At 36.2% G+C, this 19545-nt stretch overlaps 1 protein-coding gene across 3 annotated transcripts in view; it reads left to right on the top strand.

Moving 5' to 3' along the window:
• CHN1 (chimerin 1) overlaps window positions 1-19545 on the top strand; it is a 181525-nt gene that overhangs the window by 29796 nt on the left and 132184 nt on the right. For all 3 annotated transcript variants that reach the window (XM_069470656.1, XM_069470663.1, XM_069470649.1), the window contains one exon: window positions 19121-19159. In XM_069470656.1, the coding sequence (XP_069326757.1) occupies window positions 19121-19159 (39 nt within the window). The remainder of the gene's footprint in view (window positions 1-19120; window positions 19160-19545) is intronic.

Genomic DNA, 19545 nt, shown 5'->3' on the forward strand with positions numbered 1-19545 from the left:
ATGGGTCCCTTTATAAATTAGGGATTTTAGTGATCTTATTTTTGCCACTCCATCATCCTAGGAATTATTTGATCATTGCTTAGCAATTACTCCCAATTATGTTAAAAAAAAAAAAAAAGACTGAAGTAATAAGAAAACAGAATGCTGCACTTGTGAAATACATGACCACTATTGGGTCCTCCTTCAGTTTTCCTATTGTGTTGCCCAAAGTATTGCAACATTCACAAGAAGGTATAAAAGAAGCCTGGAGACCCTATTTTTGCTGTTTGTTAAATTTTCATTGAATACACTTTGTTGAACACAATTGGAAATTCAGAATTTTTTTCTGCAGCCCATAATAGCAAAGAGAAATACTTTGATAGAGGAAGATTTTTCATAATTATTAGATAAATCAGATGAACAGGTAATGTAATAGCATTCTAGACTTTAATGATGATGGGTAAATTGCTCATATAAAAGAAATCTCAATATCAATTATCAGACGATGATATGCTAGGGCCAGGGTTGACAAGCTTGCCAAAGTTTTATTGGGAAAAGCCATGCCCACTCATTTACGTATTGGCTATGGCTGTTTTTCCACTACAAAGGCTGAGTTCAGTAGTTGACAGAAATGGTTTGTTCTGCCAAGCATAAAATACTTACTTTCTAACAATTTACAGAAGCAGTTTGCCAACTGACAGTCTTAGGTGAATCTTATCAAACTCAGGAATTGACAGTGAACAAGAAGTATCTAAGGACAAAAAGGAGATATAATACTCAAATTCACTTAGTCATTCAGCAGGAAGGATTTTATTGCAGCAAGAATCTGGACCATCCTGTTTTGCTGTTAGGACAAGTGCCTGGGCTTCTTCATCTTTTATCATGTTTGTGCACCAAAATATACTTGATGCTGTTATTTAGTGGACAGTTGCCAAAGACAGGTATGTTTACAAAAGTGACTGGTCATTCTAATAAGTTTTTATGAATCTAAAAATGAAAACGTTCTGCAATTATGGAGGAAAGACGGCTTTCCTTTCTTCAACAAAATTATAAGCCACCTGACTTTTCAAAAGTATTCTGTTTTAAAGATGGAAGTGCAAGAGGAAAAAACAGAAGTCAGGAAAAAAACAGAGGTAATGACAAACCAGAACTCAATGAAGATGCTTTTGAAGTCTGGAATCTTGATTGTATTTTGAAAATGCCAAGTGAGAAGAACCAGAAGTAATGATAAACTAGAATCTATTTGCTATAAGCTAGATGTATTTGAAAACTGGAATCAGTATTTACAATAGGGATATGTCTGTCCCAGGTTCATGCATAACAGACAATTGATGAGCATTTAAAGAATGCTGCCCATTTTGGGTGTATATCTTCAAGAAAAAATATGGAATAAAATTTGGGCTTTCCTGTTTAAATTTTTATAAAAAATTCTGTTTTTCACTATCCTTTTATTCTGACATCTGTAAATATTTATAAAATGACTTTAAATTTATACAAAAATAGAGTTCATGGACCTGGATGGTAAATGGTAATGACTGTTTTTCATGGCACAGAGAGAATTAATTTCTGGGGTGTGATAATGTTTTTTATGGTTATATAGGAGAATGTTCTCGTTTTATTTCTAGCACATACACGCTGTACTATTTAAAGGTAAAGTGTTGCATGCCTGCAACTTACTTTGAAACGGTTGATATGGCCTAGGTAACAGAGAGAAGGGACGAGAAGGTAACAATGGGACGAAATGTTAACAATTAGTGAATTTAGAGAAAAGATATACTGATATTCCTGTACAATTTTTTCAGTGTTTTTGTATGTTTGGATATTTTCAAAATTAAAAAAGAAATTCATGAATATGGAAATTTGGCTCTCAAACAGATGAAAAGAACCATCCCCTCCCAGTACACATTCCTTTTAGAGGGAACACTTGCATTTATACTGTAAATGTATATTTTTAAATTATTAGTTTAGCCTACTTCTGACTGTATTAGCTTTTTACTACAGAGCAGCAGAGGATTAAAATGGTTAAGTTAATGATATGCATTCATTTGCCACCAGGGGTTTTCTCAGAACTTCTTAACACTTTCAGAAAATACTGCATTTAGCAATAAAATGCATAAATTATTTTCCTTGTCTATTAGGCAAGATTGCTGGAACAGTTAACCCCAGTGGGCAGTTCAGCTCGTGTCAATGTGTTGTGTGTTTTTATCATTTCTTATGGCCTATTCACACAGAAAATCAAGACAATTTTCTTTAAAATTACAGGCACATGTACTGAGAACTCAAGTTTTCTGAAATTGTTTATTTCATATTATGTGCATGAAAGAAACCAGTCTAATGTTTGTTTATTAATATGAATAAAATTATATTACTCTTACCTTTATTTTTGAGCATTTCATTGGTGCTGGGAAAACATTTACTACTTGCATATTTGTACTGACATTTAAAAGTATACCAAATATTTAAAAATTTATGAGAAAACAGAATTTGATCTAATTGTCACTTGTGAACTGTAAAGACTTATTTTTGTTATGCTGTGTTATAGGAATTTAAACAGTCTTATTAAATAATTCTCTCTTACAGACTGACAAAGGTACATGAAAATCTTTTTCCATTCCTGTCATTTCTCTGTGCTTGATATTGGTTTGAATCAGGTAATTCTTTTTTCATATTCCAGTGACAATGACCTTTTGCTTTTCAGTCCCTACTATTCAGCATCCTTGAGGGCATTCTAACAATGTGAGTGCAGTAAAGCATGCAGACAGTATTTTAAACAAAATGCTTGTTCACAGCTGCATAACATAAATCACTCAGTCTGCTTTTTGCATAACAAATAATATTGCTTATTAGAAAGCTACATCAGGTCTGGAGTTAAATGAAAGAAGACTCTATTTAGATATTTAAAAATAAACTGATTATCCACCTTTTCATTTCAGTAAACATTTTGGACTATGTCATTTCATGTGTGAAGTGTGTTTGGCATTGGCATGGTATTCTGAGTCCTCAAGTAGAAATGGGAAAAAAAGAAATGCTATCTTCTAAACAAGGAGATTTTGGAAAATCCTTTGTAGTATCTTGAGACCACTAGATACCCTGTTTCATATAAGAGACTCCTTGTACTACTTTAACTCACATATTTCTTCATATGGCTTTAACCAGTGCCTGTTTTCCCACTGTGTCCCATGCTTGATTTCTATAAAAACATCACTGCCATGTGCATGGGGGTTAAAATTATGTCAGATAAATGTTGGCTGGAGTCAAACTGGACAACTTTGGCTTTGTTAAGCTGTTTACTCTGTTTGCTCTGTTTACTCTGTTTGCCATTCATCCCTCTGAAAATGCTCTGAATCCCTCTGAAAATGCTCAGTAGCTTAGGAAATGCTCGTTGCAGCATGACAAAAAGAAATGTTACTCTGTAATAGCTTAGGTTGTGGTATCACAAATGTTCTGAAGACTGTTTATGACAATCTTGCCAGTGACATCTATATTTGTTTCCCTAGAACTTTCTTTAATGTCAGGTACTCCAGGAATCAAGTTAAAACAATTTTTTGGTGGTAATAACAACAGCTAATACTCGTTTGTCCAGTTGACATGCCCAGTGTCAGACTCAAAATTACTGAGTGCCAGTAAAGGCAGGTTTCCAGCCCCCTAGAGCCCCCACTTTAACCACTGCCCTGCACTGCCAGCGCTAGCAACACAGGGAGCCATGTCGACATAGTCAGTCCTGAAACTCACAGTCAGCCTGGCAGAAAACACGTAACACTTTTTCCTCCCAACCACCCGCAGGTGAAGTGCTCAGACATCCTTCGTCTTCTGCTTGTATTTGCTTGTTGTTCTTTTTCATCATCATCATCTTTGTCTTTGTTTGTTTTGCTTGTTCATAGGGAAATATCCCAGTACTTTCAGTCATTAGTTTCCCTAACTGTAATACATATTTTGTCAGCTTCTGCTCCAGATTTTTCTGCTCTTCCTAAGAAAAATGTGTTTTGTGACTGGGCTTCCAGCAGCCTGCGTTGGTCCACTGATATCATGCAAGAAGACTGCAGTGCTCTGTGGAATCTAAAACACTTAACTGTGTTTTATATGCATGTTTTCTGTTTTATGATCTGGCAAAATGTTGAGTCACTGTAGTCCTGCATGCCATATGTTGAAGCATGGGCTGTGGTAGGAAGGAGGCACGAAGATTGGACGGTAGCCTGCTCAACTGTGGAAAATACCAGTGAGCATAATCATTGTTATGTAGCATTCTCTTTCTAACCTTAAGATGTTTACTTTGATGACCCCATGTAGAAGAATTTGTGGTTGAAGAACTGAAGGGTTCAAGATAAAGTATTAAAGTGATCCTGGGTCACTAGTAAAGCTATGAAAGCCCTCATAATTTTCTTTTTATATTCACTGACATAAAATGAAGATAGAATACTACAGAAGGAATATCAGTGATTACATTAGGAACTTTGCAGGAGCTCCCTCATCTAAAATTTTGAGAATATGCGTGTAAATTCATTTTTTCATTGTTGCAGACATGCATACTAAGAGTTTATATTTTTCTATTTCTAGTCTTCTCTGTGCATAGCCAAGTCAGAATTTTTCACTTTCTCTGTGATAGGGTTATGTAGCTCAATTCCTTACATGATAATACCAGCCTTAGCACTGAACACTTTACACTTAGGTGAACACTCTAATAACCTGACTTTATGGCCTCCCTCCTGCCCTCCTAATAGAATGAGGGGGATGGTTGCAAGATCTCACTTTAATTTCTTTGCCCCAACTTCCATTGTCTGAATGGTGCATTGCTAAAACTGTGACTACTGCTCTGCCACCCACTTCACCTTTTTTTCTTCCATCCTGGATCTCTCATTTTTTAATCATCTCCAACAAAAGTGATTCATAGGTTAAATATTACAGGAAATGGAAAATTCAAGATTGCAGAAAGTATATCTGCATATTCTAGCAGGAATTTTTAGCTTAGGAGAATTTGAAATTGGGAAGGGTTTACTGTTTTGACCATACAGGACTGCTTCATGAGGTGTAGACAGTAAGTGCCCTTCTTCTCACTAGGCCAGTCTGGATGATGAAGATTCCGGATATCACCCTCCTGTGGGTTTGAAAGGAGGTACTTCTTGGATTTGATAGATTTAATGAGGTAGCAACTCTCTTTGGACATAAGAACCAAAGAACATCCTGAAAATTTTGTTGATAGTTATACTGAAGCATGAGCTAGAGGGAAACCAACAGTAGCAAGACGACTTTAATATCGTCGTAAATGAACCTGACCATAGGGGATACTGACTTGTTTCTACTGTCCTTGGAAGCTGGGAAGCTGATCTTGAAGCTAGATGTTTCGGAGTTATTAATGTCCATTCTTTTTTTTTTTTTTTGAGACGATCTTGCTCTGTCGGCCAGGCTAGAATGCCATGGCATCAGCCTAACTCACAGTAACCTCAAACTCCTGGGCTCAAGCCATCCTCCTGCCTGAGCCTCCCAAGTAGCTGGAACTACAGTATGGTCCTTTCTTTAGAAGTGTTAGTTTTTGGGCCCTTGTGGACTGCATTTGAAGTATTTCCTCAGGCATCTGTATCTGCCTGTGAAAAGTTGTCTTGGTCTTTCTTCTGCTCACATGAACTTGCTCAGATTGTCTCTGTTCAATCCCCAACTCATTTGACTTTGTATTTTGGCTGCTGCATATTGCCTTGATATTTTTAGATATAGTCACCTTGCTTTGCACTGTTTGCCTTGTTTCTAACCTAGCAGTCCTTTATTGTCAGTATCAGGAGTGGTTAGGAGCATGAGATCTGGAGTCACGTGATCTTGGTTCAAGTATTGGCTCTGTTGCTTGTGACTGTAAACAGGTACCTTGATCTCTTTCAAGTACTGGTTTTCTTATCTATAAAATGGTAATAGTAATAATGCCTACTTTATAAGGTTGTATTGAGACATAAATGAAATAAAGTGTAAAAACATTTAACAAGAGCCTGGCACATTGTGAGTGTCCAATGCAACAAAATTTACTACTGCGAACTAGCTATTTTTGTAGGCCAGTGATTCTCAGACTTTTTAATTTCAGGACCCATTTACACTTTCAAACGTTATTGAGAACCCTAAGGAACATTTGTTTATATGGGTTATATGTATTGCCATTTACTATATTTGAAGTTAAAATTGAGAAGTTTTAAAAATTATCAATTTAAGGCCGGGCGCGGTGGCTCACGCCTGTAATCCTAGCACTCTGGGAGGCCGAGGTGGGCGGATCCTTTGAGCTCAGGAGTTCGAGACCAGCCTGAGCAAGAGTGAGACCCCACCTCTACTAAAAATAGAAAGAAATTATATGGACAGCTAAAAATATATATAGAAAAAATTAGCCGGGCATGGTGGCGCATGCCTGTAGTCCCAGCTACTCGGGAGGCTGAGACAGGAGGATCGCTTGAGCTCAGGAGTTTGAGGTTGCTGTGAGCTAGGCTGACGCCACGGCACTCACTCTAGCCTGGGCAACAGAGTGAGACTCTGTCTCAAAAAAAAAAAAAAAAAATTAAAAAAAAAAATTATCAATTTAAAAATAACATTAATAAATGCATTTCATGTTGACATATTTTATGAAAAATATAACTATTTTAAAAAGTAGTGAGAAGAGGTATATTCTTTCACATTTTTACAAACTCTTTGATGTCTGGCTTAGAAGACAGCTGGATTCTCATATCTGCAGTCATCTTTTGCAGTATAATTATTTTGATTGGGATACATAAGGAAAATCTGGCCTCATACAGATCAATTGGAAAAGAAGGGAGTACTTTAATAATCTTTTCAAATATTAATAGTTATGGGCATTCTTTGATACTTCATTAAAACTTGACAAGTGGTAGTTTCTTAAAGATCAATTGCAATGTGAACTCTGAAACCATATTGATGAACATTTTCTACTCTGTTACATTAAAATCCATTGGTTTATTTTGTATTTTACTAGATCTTTTACTCGTGCCTGTATTATGCATTTGTCATTTCAAAAATGTTAGTTCGTTGAGTTACGTGAGTCTTATGAATGTTAACACTGTGTTTAAAAATCACATCCTTTAATGTCATCATTGATCTCATTGGAAAAGTCTTCAGATATTAACAAACTATCAAGCTCATGGTAGTGGATACAAGTTTCCCTAAATTCTAATTTTCACTTAAAAGCTTGAATTTTATGACAGGTGATAAATACTCTCGGTTGTTTTTATTGAAGTAACAAGCTCACTCTGTTCATTTTTGAGAAAATATCTATCATATACCCAAGTCTCATTTATCATAGTTTTCAGTCATTCTTTCAAGTAAGATGATGTGTTTGAAAATTGCTGCTGGTTAAGCTCACAACTCTAATGTTCTCACACGTGCTTTTCTTCAAGACAGCCATCATACTCAGTATACAACACATGTGCCTTGTGCACACTTCCCATTTTTTTCAACAGAATGTTAAAAAGATGTATACTCAAGGGTCAAGATTTGATAAAATTAATACTTTTTAAACTGCTTCATCAAGGACATTCCTGGGTGAAACTGAATTTTTTTGTTTTTATTTTACTATGACTGTGTGGTGGTGAAGAGTACAAAGACAACTAATATAGTTTGTTGCCACTGCTTTGTTTTATGCTGAGGTGCCAACAGTTTCACCCACCATGGTTTTTGCACCACCAGTGCAAATGTCAATACAGTGAAAAAGGCAAGTTACTTCTTAATATGATTATGAAAATAGTTTTGAGTTTATGGACTCCCCAGAAACCCACAAATGTCCACAGACTACACTGAGAATGACTGTTCTGGGCACTAAGGATAAAAATTCCTGCTGTCATCAAGTTGACATTCTAGTGTAGAGAGACAACCAAAAAACATCATAAACTGGTAAAATGTATAGTATTTTAGATAGTAATAAGTACTAGGAGAAAACAAAAGGAGAATATGAAGTGTTAGGGGTTTTGAGCTTTTTATATAAAATAACAGGGAGGGTCTCATGAAGTAAAGAACTGAAGCAGGTGAGGGAGCAAGCCATAGAAATACCTGGGAGAACATTCCAGAAACAGCTGGGTGGAAGTGTGTCTCATATGTCTGATGAATGGCAAGGAAACCAGAGGCTGGAGAAGAGTGGTGAGGGGGAAAGAACTAGGCGAACTCAGTGAGGTAAAGGGGCCATATCATCCAGGGTCTCGTAGGTCAGTGCTTCTGAGAAATTGACGTACACATGCACATTACTAGTCTTGTGAAAATGCAGATTCTGATTCATAGATGGGAGTTCTACAATTCTGCATTTCTAACAAGTTGTCCTTTTTGAATAGCTATCTTTGTAGGCAGCTATAAAGAGTTTGGGTTTTATTCTGAGTGACACAGGAAGCCATTGGAGAGAACCCAGCAGAAGAGTGACATCTTCTTATGTTTTAACATGATCAGTCATAAATATTAATAACAGTAGCAGGTCTGTAATCCCTTATCCAAAGAACCCTTGGTACTAGATATGTAATAGAATTCAGAATTTTTAAGATTTTGGAAAGGTGATACATTTCATATATGTAGTATATTTTATGACACCCCCAGTAGTGTCTGAAGCATTACTCTGTAATCACACATTAATATTTCTGCAATGAAGTGGATGAATAGTTACACTTAATGGGATAAATGAAGACTATTCTCATATCATTCAGGTGAGATTTTTGCCACCAAATGAGTTATAAGGAGTTATTAAAATACTGCCAGGTTCAAATCAGACCAAGATTTGCTGCCAAATGAGTTATAAAAATACTTTCACTTTTCAAAGCATTTGGATTTTATAATTGAGAAAACGTGGACCTTTGTTGCTGTTATGCTTTCGCTTAATTGTGCCTCATGTCCCTACATTGCAGGAACTTTTTAGGACAATCAGTCCATTACGTGTTCATTTCAGGCCTTGTTGGATGTTAAGTGTAGGCAAAAGACATCACAACCCCCAGATCTTTCATGCCCTAGTTGTGCCCTCAGAAAGAAAAACAAGTACCTATCAATTTGGAACACAAGTTCTTATTTCCAAAGAGTTTTTGCATCTTGGCAACCTATATTGTCATGTATACAGTCAAAGCATAGTTAATTAAAAGATGCTGAGCATTTTATTATACTTTGGGACAGTTAGCATGTGCTTAGAATTATCCAACTCTGCTCATTTGTGGTTGACACAGTATTACTTCCATATCTGCCTTTGCCTTCTTCCCTCCAGCTATGAGTTGCCTTATTCTACATTTGGCTCTACAGTTTGTAATCGAAAGCAAACTTTTCTGTGTTCCTCAGAATCTCCCCCCTTTTTTTTTTCTTAGTGACTGTGTGGTTTTCCCAGAAAAGTCCAGTTTAAAAGAAACACATTTGGAAATTATCATGACAAGATGAGGAATGTTGTGATCTTTTCTTCCCATCTCAGTTACTTGTGACATCAAAGTATTAGTAATAGGAGCTTTATCTCTCTTTTCCCTATAGAGTCTCATTTAAGGGTTAGTGTATCTTATTAATATTTTCTGAACAACTGTCTTCTTAATAAAGCTTGAACACAGATGGAAGGAAGACTTTGAAAGGCTGCTGTTTTAATGCTTGTTGGCGAAATGACATACTGACTCTCATCACTGGGGAATCCTAACTGTGAATCTGTGTCAAAGAATAATACACATTGTAATAAACACATTGTTTTGCATACTCCTAGGCCTGAGAATATGATGATCAATTCCTTTTCCAAGGGCAAGGATCCAGATGGGTCATTACTACAAAACTATGTTGCAGTATGAGAAAAACATGGATTGGGAATAATTTGCCCCCAGTGATGAATAATAACAAGGAGAAAAACACTGTTTGCAATTTTTCCTTTAAGAAAAGATCAAGGAGGATATAAACTGTCTACTGAAGAGGGTGAGGGCATTTGAGACAGCTGAATTACAGTTCTTAAGTAACTGACTAGGAAGCTCCCCATGAGAAGTATAGTTTTAGCTGGTTATTTGCCAGAATTTGTAAAATAAAAAGTAAAAATTTTGCAGTGTTCATATTGTTACATTTTTAATATCTGTAACTTGAAGTGCTTTGAATGGTTAAAAGTCTAACTTGGGTATGGAAAAAATGTTCATCGGATATAAATATATATATATATTACATATATATATTTTAAGACAGAGTCTCAGTCTGTTGCCCTGGCTAGAGTGCAGTGGCGTCATCATAGCTCATTGCAACCTCAAACTCCTGGGGTCAAGTGATCCTCCTGCCTCAGCCTCCCGAGTAGCTGGGACTACAGGCACATGTTACCATGTCCAGCTAATTTTTTCTATTTTTGGTAGAGATGGGGTCTCGCTCTTGCTCAGGCTGGTCTTGAACTCCTGACCTCAAGTGATCTTCCCGCCTTGGCTTCCCAGAGTGCTAGGATTACAGGCATGAGCCACTGTGCCTGGCTCTAAATATATTTTTTATTGTGGTAAAATATACATAACATATTGTATATTCTTTTAAGGATGAATTACAATGACTTCATAAAAAATTAAAATTTATTGCATTTTAATTTTAGACATGTGCGATGGAGAGAAGTAGAAGGGTGTACTTTATTACCATTGTTGAGAAAATAGAATAAGTACCATTAGATTCTATTTCCTTTAAAATATGAGGAGCATTGTTGAGAAAATAGAGCAAATAAATAAATTGTCTATTCTATTCTATTTTCTAGGGTAGAGGGTTTCAAGAAATGTATCATATTCTTAAAGGTGATTTTTTTTTCACTTACCCAACAAAATCCAAATGGGAGTCAGTGGGAATGTTGAGATTTTATTGAGAGGCTTGGCAGGAGCTAAATCTCATCTTGAAGTTCCCTTTGAGAAACCCTGTGGGTAATAGATCTATCTGATGACTGACTGTCAGTGTATCAACATGTTAGAAGAAACATCAGAAATTACCAAATCCTTCCTTTAAGAAGAAAACCTCAGATATATGACTTGTCTAGAAGAACTAGTAAGTAGGTTGGAAAGTGACACCCCTTATCTTTGGATTGAGTTGAATGACCCACTTCCTGTGTATAGTTTTTTGTTTCTAAGAGTATAGTGAAAAGATTGAGTAAGCAGAAGGACTTTGTGTAATGTTGGCTAGATCTGCCAAGCTGGTTGGAGGAAACTTTGCTAGGGCCTTTAATAAAAGGCCAAACTTGAGCTTTTAAAAGGAGAGGTTTCCAAGTTTGCTTCACATTTCATTTAGGAGGCCTTGTTTGCCCAGGCTGTGTGGGTCCACAGTGAAGAGTTGAACACTGCATTTGCAGAATATTTGTTTCTGGAGACCTTTGATCAAGTTACATGCTAGCTCTAGAGTTACAGATTCAGAAGGTTTTTTTCCCCATGTATTAACAGTTCTGGGTCACTATTCTCTGAAGAATTAAAAATAATTATCTTTGCTTTTAAAAATAGTTTACTTCTGTCAGAGTTGAATCATGACACATCAGTTTTCAACTCTGAACAGTTTTAAATGACTTTGTTGCTTCTAAGAGTGAATTTAACTGACCTGATTTGGCCATGACTTTGTAGGGTGAATTTTAATTATCTTAGTTGAAATGCCTTCTTTCCACATTTTGAAGCATTTTCTAGGAAAGAAGTTTAGTCAGGATGTGAGCTACCTAGAAACCTAGCAAAGCTCATTTTTGTTTCCACATTAGTTTAGAATTGTGTGTGCTATTGTGAGCCTTTTAATTTTTACTGTGAATTTTTGTTTTCCATGAAACACTTCTTTTAGAGTAAGGAGCTTGGTTTTCTTTGTGACTTTCAAATATTAATAGGAGTACTTGTTTAGTATTTATTGTTTATGCCCTTATTCTTTGAAAAGATCACTTTACAGTAAAGTAAGAGTTTTGTCACAAGCATATCATTATTTTGGTGTATCTAAATTTGGTGCAGAAACAGAACAGCAACAGGTGGGGATTAATCATTAATGCCTTGCATTTTTGGATTAAAGCTGTACAGGGAATCTCACCAATTGGTTGAAAGGTGCTTCTTCATTTGAAGGAAGAAATATCCTTTTTCTTGTCAGCAAATGTCATTGTTTTTATACAGTTCAAAATTGTTAATATTCAAACCAAAGACAATCTGAAATGAATATGCTTTAAAACATTAATCACACAGCTTTTGAGTGTTTATAAGTCTTTAGTCTAAGTCTCATTTAAAATACAACATAGTCCTTTTGAGAAAATTCATCATATTGTTTAAAAATTGTAAAAGCCTTTGGTTTGAGCCTAAAACAATAAACAGCTTAAATTTAATATTCTAGTCTATTCTAGAATGAACCATTTAACTTTTAAAATAAAAAGTTAAGCAGGTTTAAACTTCACCAGAGGAATATTGTCCTAAACCAAAGAAAGCATAAGACATAAATGTGTAATGGTACACAAGACTATAAATAATGAAAAGAATGAAATAATTCTTTTTTAATTTTCAAAGATTAATCATTTTTAACAACCTCTATAGACGTACTGGTTGTAAATAGGATCTAATTGGAGAGAGCATAAAGATTTATTCAATTATATAATATTTTAAATTAATCTAAAAAATTACAGGCAGTGGCTCACGCCTGTAATCCTAGTACTCTGGGAGGCCAAGGCGGGTGGATCGTTTGAGCTCAGGAGTTCGAGACCAGCCTGAGCAAGAGCGAGACCCCATCTCTACTAAAAATAGAAAGAAATTATATGGACAGCTAAAAATATATATAGAAAAAATTACCCGGGCATGGTGGCGCATGCCTGTAGTCCCAGCTACTCGGGAGGCTGAGACAGGAGGATCGCTTGAGCCCAGGAGTTTGAGGTTGCTGTGAGCTAGGCTGACGCCACGGCACTCACTCTAGCCCGGGCAACAAAGTGAGACTCTGTCTCAAAAAAAAAAAAAAAAAATTAGGACATTGGGGTATTTATAAGTAGATTCAATCCTGTCCATCAGTAAATGAATACTTTTGAATACCTCCTAAATAGCCCTAATGTTGTAAATTCTAAGATATCAAAGACATTATCTGAGATAGATTTTACTAGGATTTTTTTAATCATTGCCTAAAGGTACAGATAAATATCTTGAAATTTTTAATATTTAAAGAAAAATGAATGTCCTGAGAGTATAGAGAAAAAGCAGCCCCCAAAATTATGGCAACAATGAGTTTACCACTAAATCTTGCTTAAAATCTGTACCTTTGAGTTTAAAAAAGCAAGAACAATTGGAATCATTTTTCATAAACATGATAGAATATGTAAAAATATGTTTAGATAAGATTTTCTTAGCTCACAATTCTAGCAATTAACCAAAAGTGACAGGAAATTTAATTAAGAATTAAACTAAATTAAATTTTACTGGGTTTCTCTGGTAGTGTATTCAAGAGACCACTTAAAACAATTAGAACCTCCTGTGGAGTTTGTTAAGGAGGCGCTTCTCAATCTGAATGAGTTTCCATGTTTTCCTCATCTTACAAATAGTTAACATACACTTTTTTCTTTTTAATAGTTTTTTTTCCTCTTAGGATAATTGTAATATATTCATTGTATAATTTTTAAGAATATATAGATACATAAAAGTAAAAGTCATCATCTGAAGAAGGCTTTCTTCTCCTGGTTCTGGGAGAGAATACACCAAGGCCATGGGCAGGTGATGTATATAAGTTAACTCTCTCTTGTACTTCTAGAAAGAGTTTGTTATCTACCTTAAAAGGAAACAAACTAAGATGGGAGAACTGAGAATATTGTCTCTCAGATCATTATCTGTGCTCTGTGGTTTAGATACCTGCATGAGAAAGGCTTATCTAGAGATTACTAGAGTCAGATCCCCTGAGGGTCTCCAAGTTTTTTCAGTTTCTACATGATGAATACTTTTCATAATAGTACTGAGACATTATTTTACTTTTTTCACACTCATTCTCTTGCAAGAATCTAGTTGAATCTTCCAGAAGCTACATAGCATGTGATATAACAACAGGTGCAGATTTGAGAATCTAGCTATCTCGTATTAGGCTAAAGAGATTTGCAAATGTAAAACCAATTTTTTCATTCTGAAAAAGTTATTTTTCATAAAAATGTTAAGATATAATGGGTTTATTAGTTTTAAATGAGGTAACAAAAATACTATTAAAATTGCTGTTTTGATTTCTAACATAGTTAATATCAGTAAATATTGAAAGCTCTTTAGAATCCAGATTTCTGAAACCAAAAAGTTTGACAACCACTATTTTATAAGTTTTAAAATATTTAGAAGAGAACCAACTTTCTGACAGATTAAAAGTCCTTTTCATGTGGTCAAGGTATCTTCAAACTGTATACTGTATATCATAATCGATTATATCAGTTTCCAATTGTTGGGCATTTAAGTTGAATGCTGTTTTTAGTCTTAAAAGTAATAATGCAGTGATATGCTTCTGTATTAATATTTTTCAAACATCTTCAATTGTTTTACAATAAATTCCCAGAAGTAGAACTGCTGAGTCAAAAGGTATGCAGAAGGAATTGTCATGACCTGTTACATAAATTCAGGGGCCAAATATGCTCCCATATTTTTTTCCATTAATCAGTGCCCCAGTTAGCAGGAAATGCAGTATCTTCCTCTTTAGGCGATTCCTCCTCCAAGCTTGAACCGCAGGAGGTTTACTCAGTCCCAGAGTAGACCCATCCTCTTCCAGATGCCAGCAAGAGAACCAGTAGGACACTGCTGCTCTTCCTTTCATCATCATGTTCTGTCAGTGTTGAAGACCAGCCCTGCACTGTTTGCTGATAGTTGCTTGTCTAACAGCTCCTAGGATGCCGTTTCTGATCAGTCGATGGCCCAGACCACAGCAGTTACCCAGTGGAATGTCAAGATTACACTTTTTTATTATTATTATTTTTAAAATTCACTCTCTTTTACTCAGTGATTCAGTGTGACTGAATTCAGTGTGACTGAGGTCAGAGATAACTTCCAGCATCCACCTTAGGCTGTGCCAGAATCTGTCCTCTTTAGTAAACCCAGAAGCTTTTTGTGTGGCTTTCGATCACCAGTTTCAATTAATCCTTCAAGGGCCATTTTATTTTGGGAGTGTCTCTGCCTCTTCTTGGCAGTCAGATTGGTTTGGGCTATGAATGTTTTCTGTGACAGAACTTTTTAGTTTTGAATCTCAGGAATTAAATATTGGGGTGATGTTTCTTCCTTTCTGGGAGGATTTAGGGTCATAGAAGCTTGGTCTCCCTGACTTTGGCAACTAATTCTGCATATCAAGAAGTTGAGGCACTCTTTCCTAAGCCGTTCAACTTTCCCCTCCCTGGGTCCTCCCTCCCCCTAGTTGTGAGGACGGTGGTACCCAGCCTTTGCCTAAGGAAGTTTTCAAGTAGCACTCCTCTCAACAAAAAGATCCATGCCAAGGCGATGTAAGATCTCTACCTTTAAACATAGGAAAACCTGTCATAATTTTTAAGTGTTCTTCGAAGAACATCTCATTTAATCCCTGCCTCAACAGATACCTATTTATACACTTTTATAGGCTTATGATACATTTCACCAATTGCCCTCCAAAGTGTTTATGCCAGTTTATACACTCCCACCAGCAAAAAATAGATTGCTGGGAAAAGACTTAAAACCCAGTGCTCTTAAATACCACTAATTAGAATGGCTTTAATATTAAAAGAAACTCAAACTCTTCTCCCAATATTTTTTGGTTTTTTGCTGAATACTAATTTTATGTGGCTACCTGATTGTGAGCTGTAGCATCTTGAATAATATCTTCTATGTACAGGGAAGAACAAAATAGGAAGAAGAGAATACTTGGCTGAAATACATGTTAATATTATGTTTTCAAATTCACTTTGGTGAAGGTGGGAGAGGGTACTTACTAAAGGCCTCCTAAGTGCAAGGTGCTTTATGTATGCTGCCTAATTTAATTCTCACAACAAACCTTTGCTATTACTATTCCCGTTTTAGATGATATTGTTATTCCATTTTATAGACAAACAGATTAAGGTTCAGAGAGTTAGTAAATTTCCTAAAGTCACACAGCAAGTGAAAGTTGATGTTCCCTTAAGAAAGCCTGTGTAGCAGTAGATACCCAGTTCCTCAAAGTCAGTACTTTGAGACTTAGCCTCTTTCTCACCTTCTCCAAAGTCAAAATGAATGATCTTCAGGAGGCCCTCATTGCTCACAGGTGCAGTCTTTGCACAGGCTATGTGAGGAGTTAGAGCCAACTGCAAAGTTACAGAGCACAGTCTCCAACACATCCCTCACTTCTGACATCAACTGCAACTTGACAGGGAGGAAGTTCCCCAAACCACCCTCAGGGTCTGTAATTTACTAGAAGGACTCAGCAGAACTCACTAAACACTATTATATTCACAGTCATGGTTTATTACAGGGAAAGGATACAGATTAAAATCAGCCAAGGGAAGAAGCACATAGGGCAGAGTCCAGGGGATATACAGAACCAGAGTTTCCATTGTCCTCGTTCCTTTGTACTCTCTCTTTGGAGTTAGGACCCATACTCTTCATGCATTTATGTGTGATGATATACATGGCGTTATTTCCAACCAGAGAAGCTCTCCGAAGTCTTGGTGTTCAGAGCTTTTACTGGGGCTTTATTACGTAGGTGTTGTTGGTTAACTGATACCACATGATCCAAAGCCCCATTCTAAATCACGTGGTTACTCTCTGACTAGCCCAGACCAAGATTATCTCCTAGTAGTTGAGGGCAAAGGCCAGACCTCTTCTAGGACAAGATTCAGTTCTTTCCTACACAGGGTCCTGGTCTGGTTGAGTGCCTGCTCTTTTCCTAACCCCACATGGTACATCAGGAGGCACCTGGTCACTGCAGCTTATGGTTCAGAGCCAGACAAGGAGGCTGAGATGCGTGGAATATGGGTGAGCATCAAAAGAGTAAAATTACACTCTTCTGTTATAAACCCAAACTTACTACACATCATACTCCTTGGGATTGAATGACAATATAACAGCATGCATATATCAGTGACATCAGAAAATGACTTAAATGCTTACAGGCAAAATTTTTCTAGTATTGAAAAAATACAATTGAATTAATTATGATATACATATTGAGACAAACTTCAATATAATTAACCCCCAAAATGCACATGCATGTACACATACACCTCCAGCAGAGGAAATATGTATGTATCTATATATCACTGCATTAAGGTCATGTTGCATCCTAACTTTTTATGATTGCTAGGCAAGTTCACCTGAGCAAGTAGTTTTCCTAAATAATTGCTTTTTATTTACAGTCTTCATTATTCATGGATTCTGTACTTGCAAATTTGCCCACTTACATTTATTTGTAACCCTAAAATAAATACTCGTGGCACTTTTGCTGTCATTTGCAAATATTCACAGAGCAGTAAAAAATTTGAGTCATATGACCTGCATGTTCCCAGCTGTGGTCAAACAAGGCAATGCTCTGCCTCCTTGTTTCAGCTCTCATACGGTAAACAAGTATCCTTTTCATGGTCTATTTAGTACCACATATTTTTGCATTTTTGTGAGGTGCTTTTGGTTGGCGATTTTGCCATTTAAAATGGCCCCCAAGCTTAGTATTGAAGTGCTGTCTAGACGTTGTTCCTAAGCATAGAAAGGCTGTGATGTATCTTATGGAGAAAATTTATATATGTTAGATAAGCTTCATTCAGTCATGAGTTATAGTGCTATTGCCGTGAGTTCAATGTTAATGAATTAACAGTATATACTAAATAAGGTGTCTTTAAAGAGAAACACACATAAAACAAGATTATGTATTTATTGGTTGATGAAAATGTGACCAGAGCCACACCGGAACCTGACCCTAGGAGCAATGGTTCAGTATTTTCTCCTAAATAAGGTGTTTGAGGTGACTTCATAGAGTGTAACTACTGTGAATAATGAGAATCCACTATACTTGCTGCCTTACTGCATTCATTATTCATTTATTTGTGTAATCTTTTATTTGTTCTTTAAGCAAACATTTGAACACTTCTGGGTGCCAAGCAATTTCCACATGACTTAAAATTTCCCTTTTATGTCTTTATGCCCATTATTAACAGTCTTGCTGTAGCTCTCAGACTCAAAGTATTTGTGTGGTTTATGATAACACATCGTAAATGAAGTGTGAGATTGCATTTAAAGGTTGGGAATTGGGGGCTGAATGTTTTGAGTCTATGACCATTTTACTTGAGCTACATATTCAGTCTTCTCAATAAACTTGCCAGGGATTTTCTTGCCTCCTTTGAGACCAAGATTTTTAGGATCAGATGGCCTAATGGATTCGTGTTGGATGTTAGCAGAGCCAGGTGATATGGCTGGCCACACCTTTCCACACCAAAAAAATGTGTCTGCTGTTTTGGCTACATAGTCTTGTAGGCAGAGCATTTGGCTGTGAAAATTATTCCTCAGCTGTGCTTTGCTGATGAGAAGCCAGACCACCCTGGCCCCTTCTCCTTTCTCTGATTACTCCATCTCCCTCATGTGTTTGTATTTCCATCTCTTCACACTGCCTCTTTCCACTGTCTCCGATATCCACACTCAAGCCAAGTGAGGGGAAATGGACTCGGAGAGCAGATGTTCACCTCTTGTTCTTTGTGGTTCCCTCTCTTCCACCGAAGTGCTTCTCATTTCCTGGTTTTGATTGTCCAGGATGTATGAGGACTAAGATCTGTACCTTGCTGCTTTTCTCTCTTCATGTTAATAAAACCATTTACGCTGGAATCCCCCAAATGTAATGGGGAAAAATATAGAAATACTCAACACTTCCGGGGATTAAAATTGCTATCTGGTCAATTTGACTGAAAAGGAAAAATTCCAATGATTTTAGGGATTTTCAGTGAAATATTAATAATCGTTAATGTGTCCAAAGAAACAAAGACTTCATTGACTGTTATTACCTCAGTTACTGTAAGAAATAAGTGCCAGCAGTAAAATTAACTTTGTTCTTGTGTGATAAGCAGTTGAATAAATACAGTAACTTTCTTTGAACATCTTTGTAAAACTGTACTCCAAGAAAGTAAGGACCAAGACTAAAAAAGAAAAAAAAATGTAGAATGCCTTTTAGTGCCTAACACAATGTCTAGGACAAAGTTCTCAACAAATATATATTAAATGAATTAATGATTAAAATATCTTATTTAAAATATACATGTTCAGTAATACTAATTTGATATTTATTCTTTCAGATACAGATGAATATAGACCTCCTGTTTGGAAATCTTACTGTAAGTATACAAATTAATTGTGTAGGTTATAGTGCTTTGTAAGTAATACAAAAATATTGGGATCATTAGATATAAAAATTCATTCCATTTTGTACTTATCATTGAAAAACTAATTTACAACAAAGTTTGTGGGTAGCATAGAAGATGTAATTGGAGCTAGATATTGTACAGTATGTGTTTTGCATGTCTGGGTACGTCTCATCCCTCTGAGCTTGCACGGATTCCATGTGGTGGAACTTGAGACCACTTGCTAAGAATGGCTGATAAAACTAATGTAAGGAGTTGCTAAGAATTCAGGCAATCTAATTGTTCTCAGATCCTGACTCCTTATATGAAAAAGGAGTGATGATAAGTCAGGAGGCTGATAAATGACGGTAAGTCAGGAG

This window comes from Eulemur rufifrons, chromosome 1 (assembly GCF_041146395.1).
Source record: "Eulemur rufifrons isolate Redbay chromosome 1, OSU_ERuf_1, whole genome shotgun sequence".
Taxonomy (NCBI): Eukaryota; Metazoa; Chordata; class Mammalia; order Primates; family Lemuridae; genus Eulemur; species Eulemur rufifrons.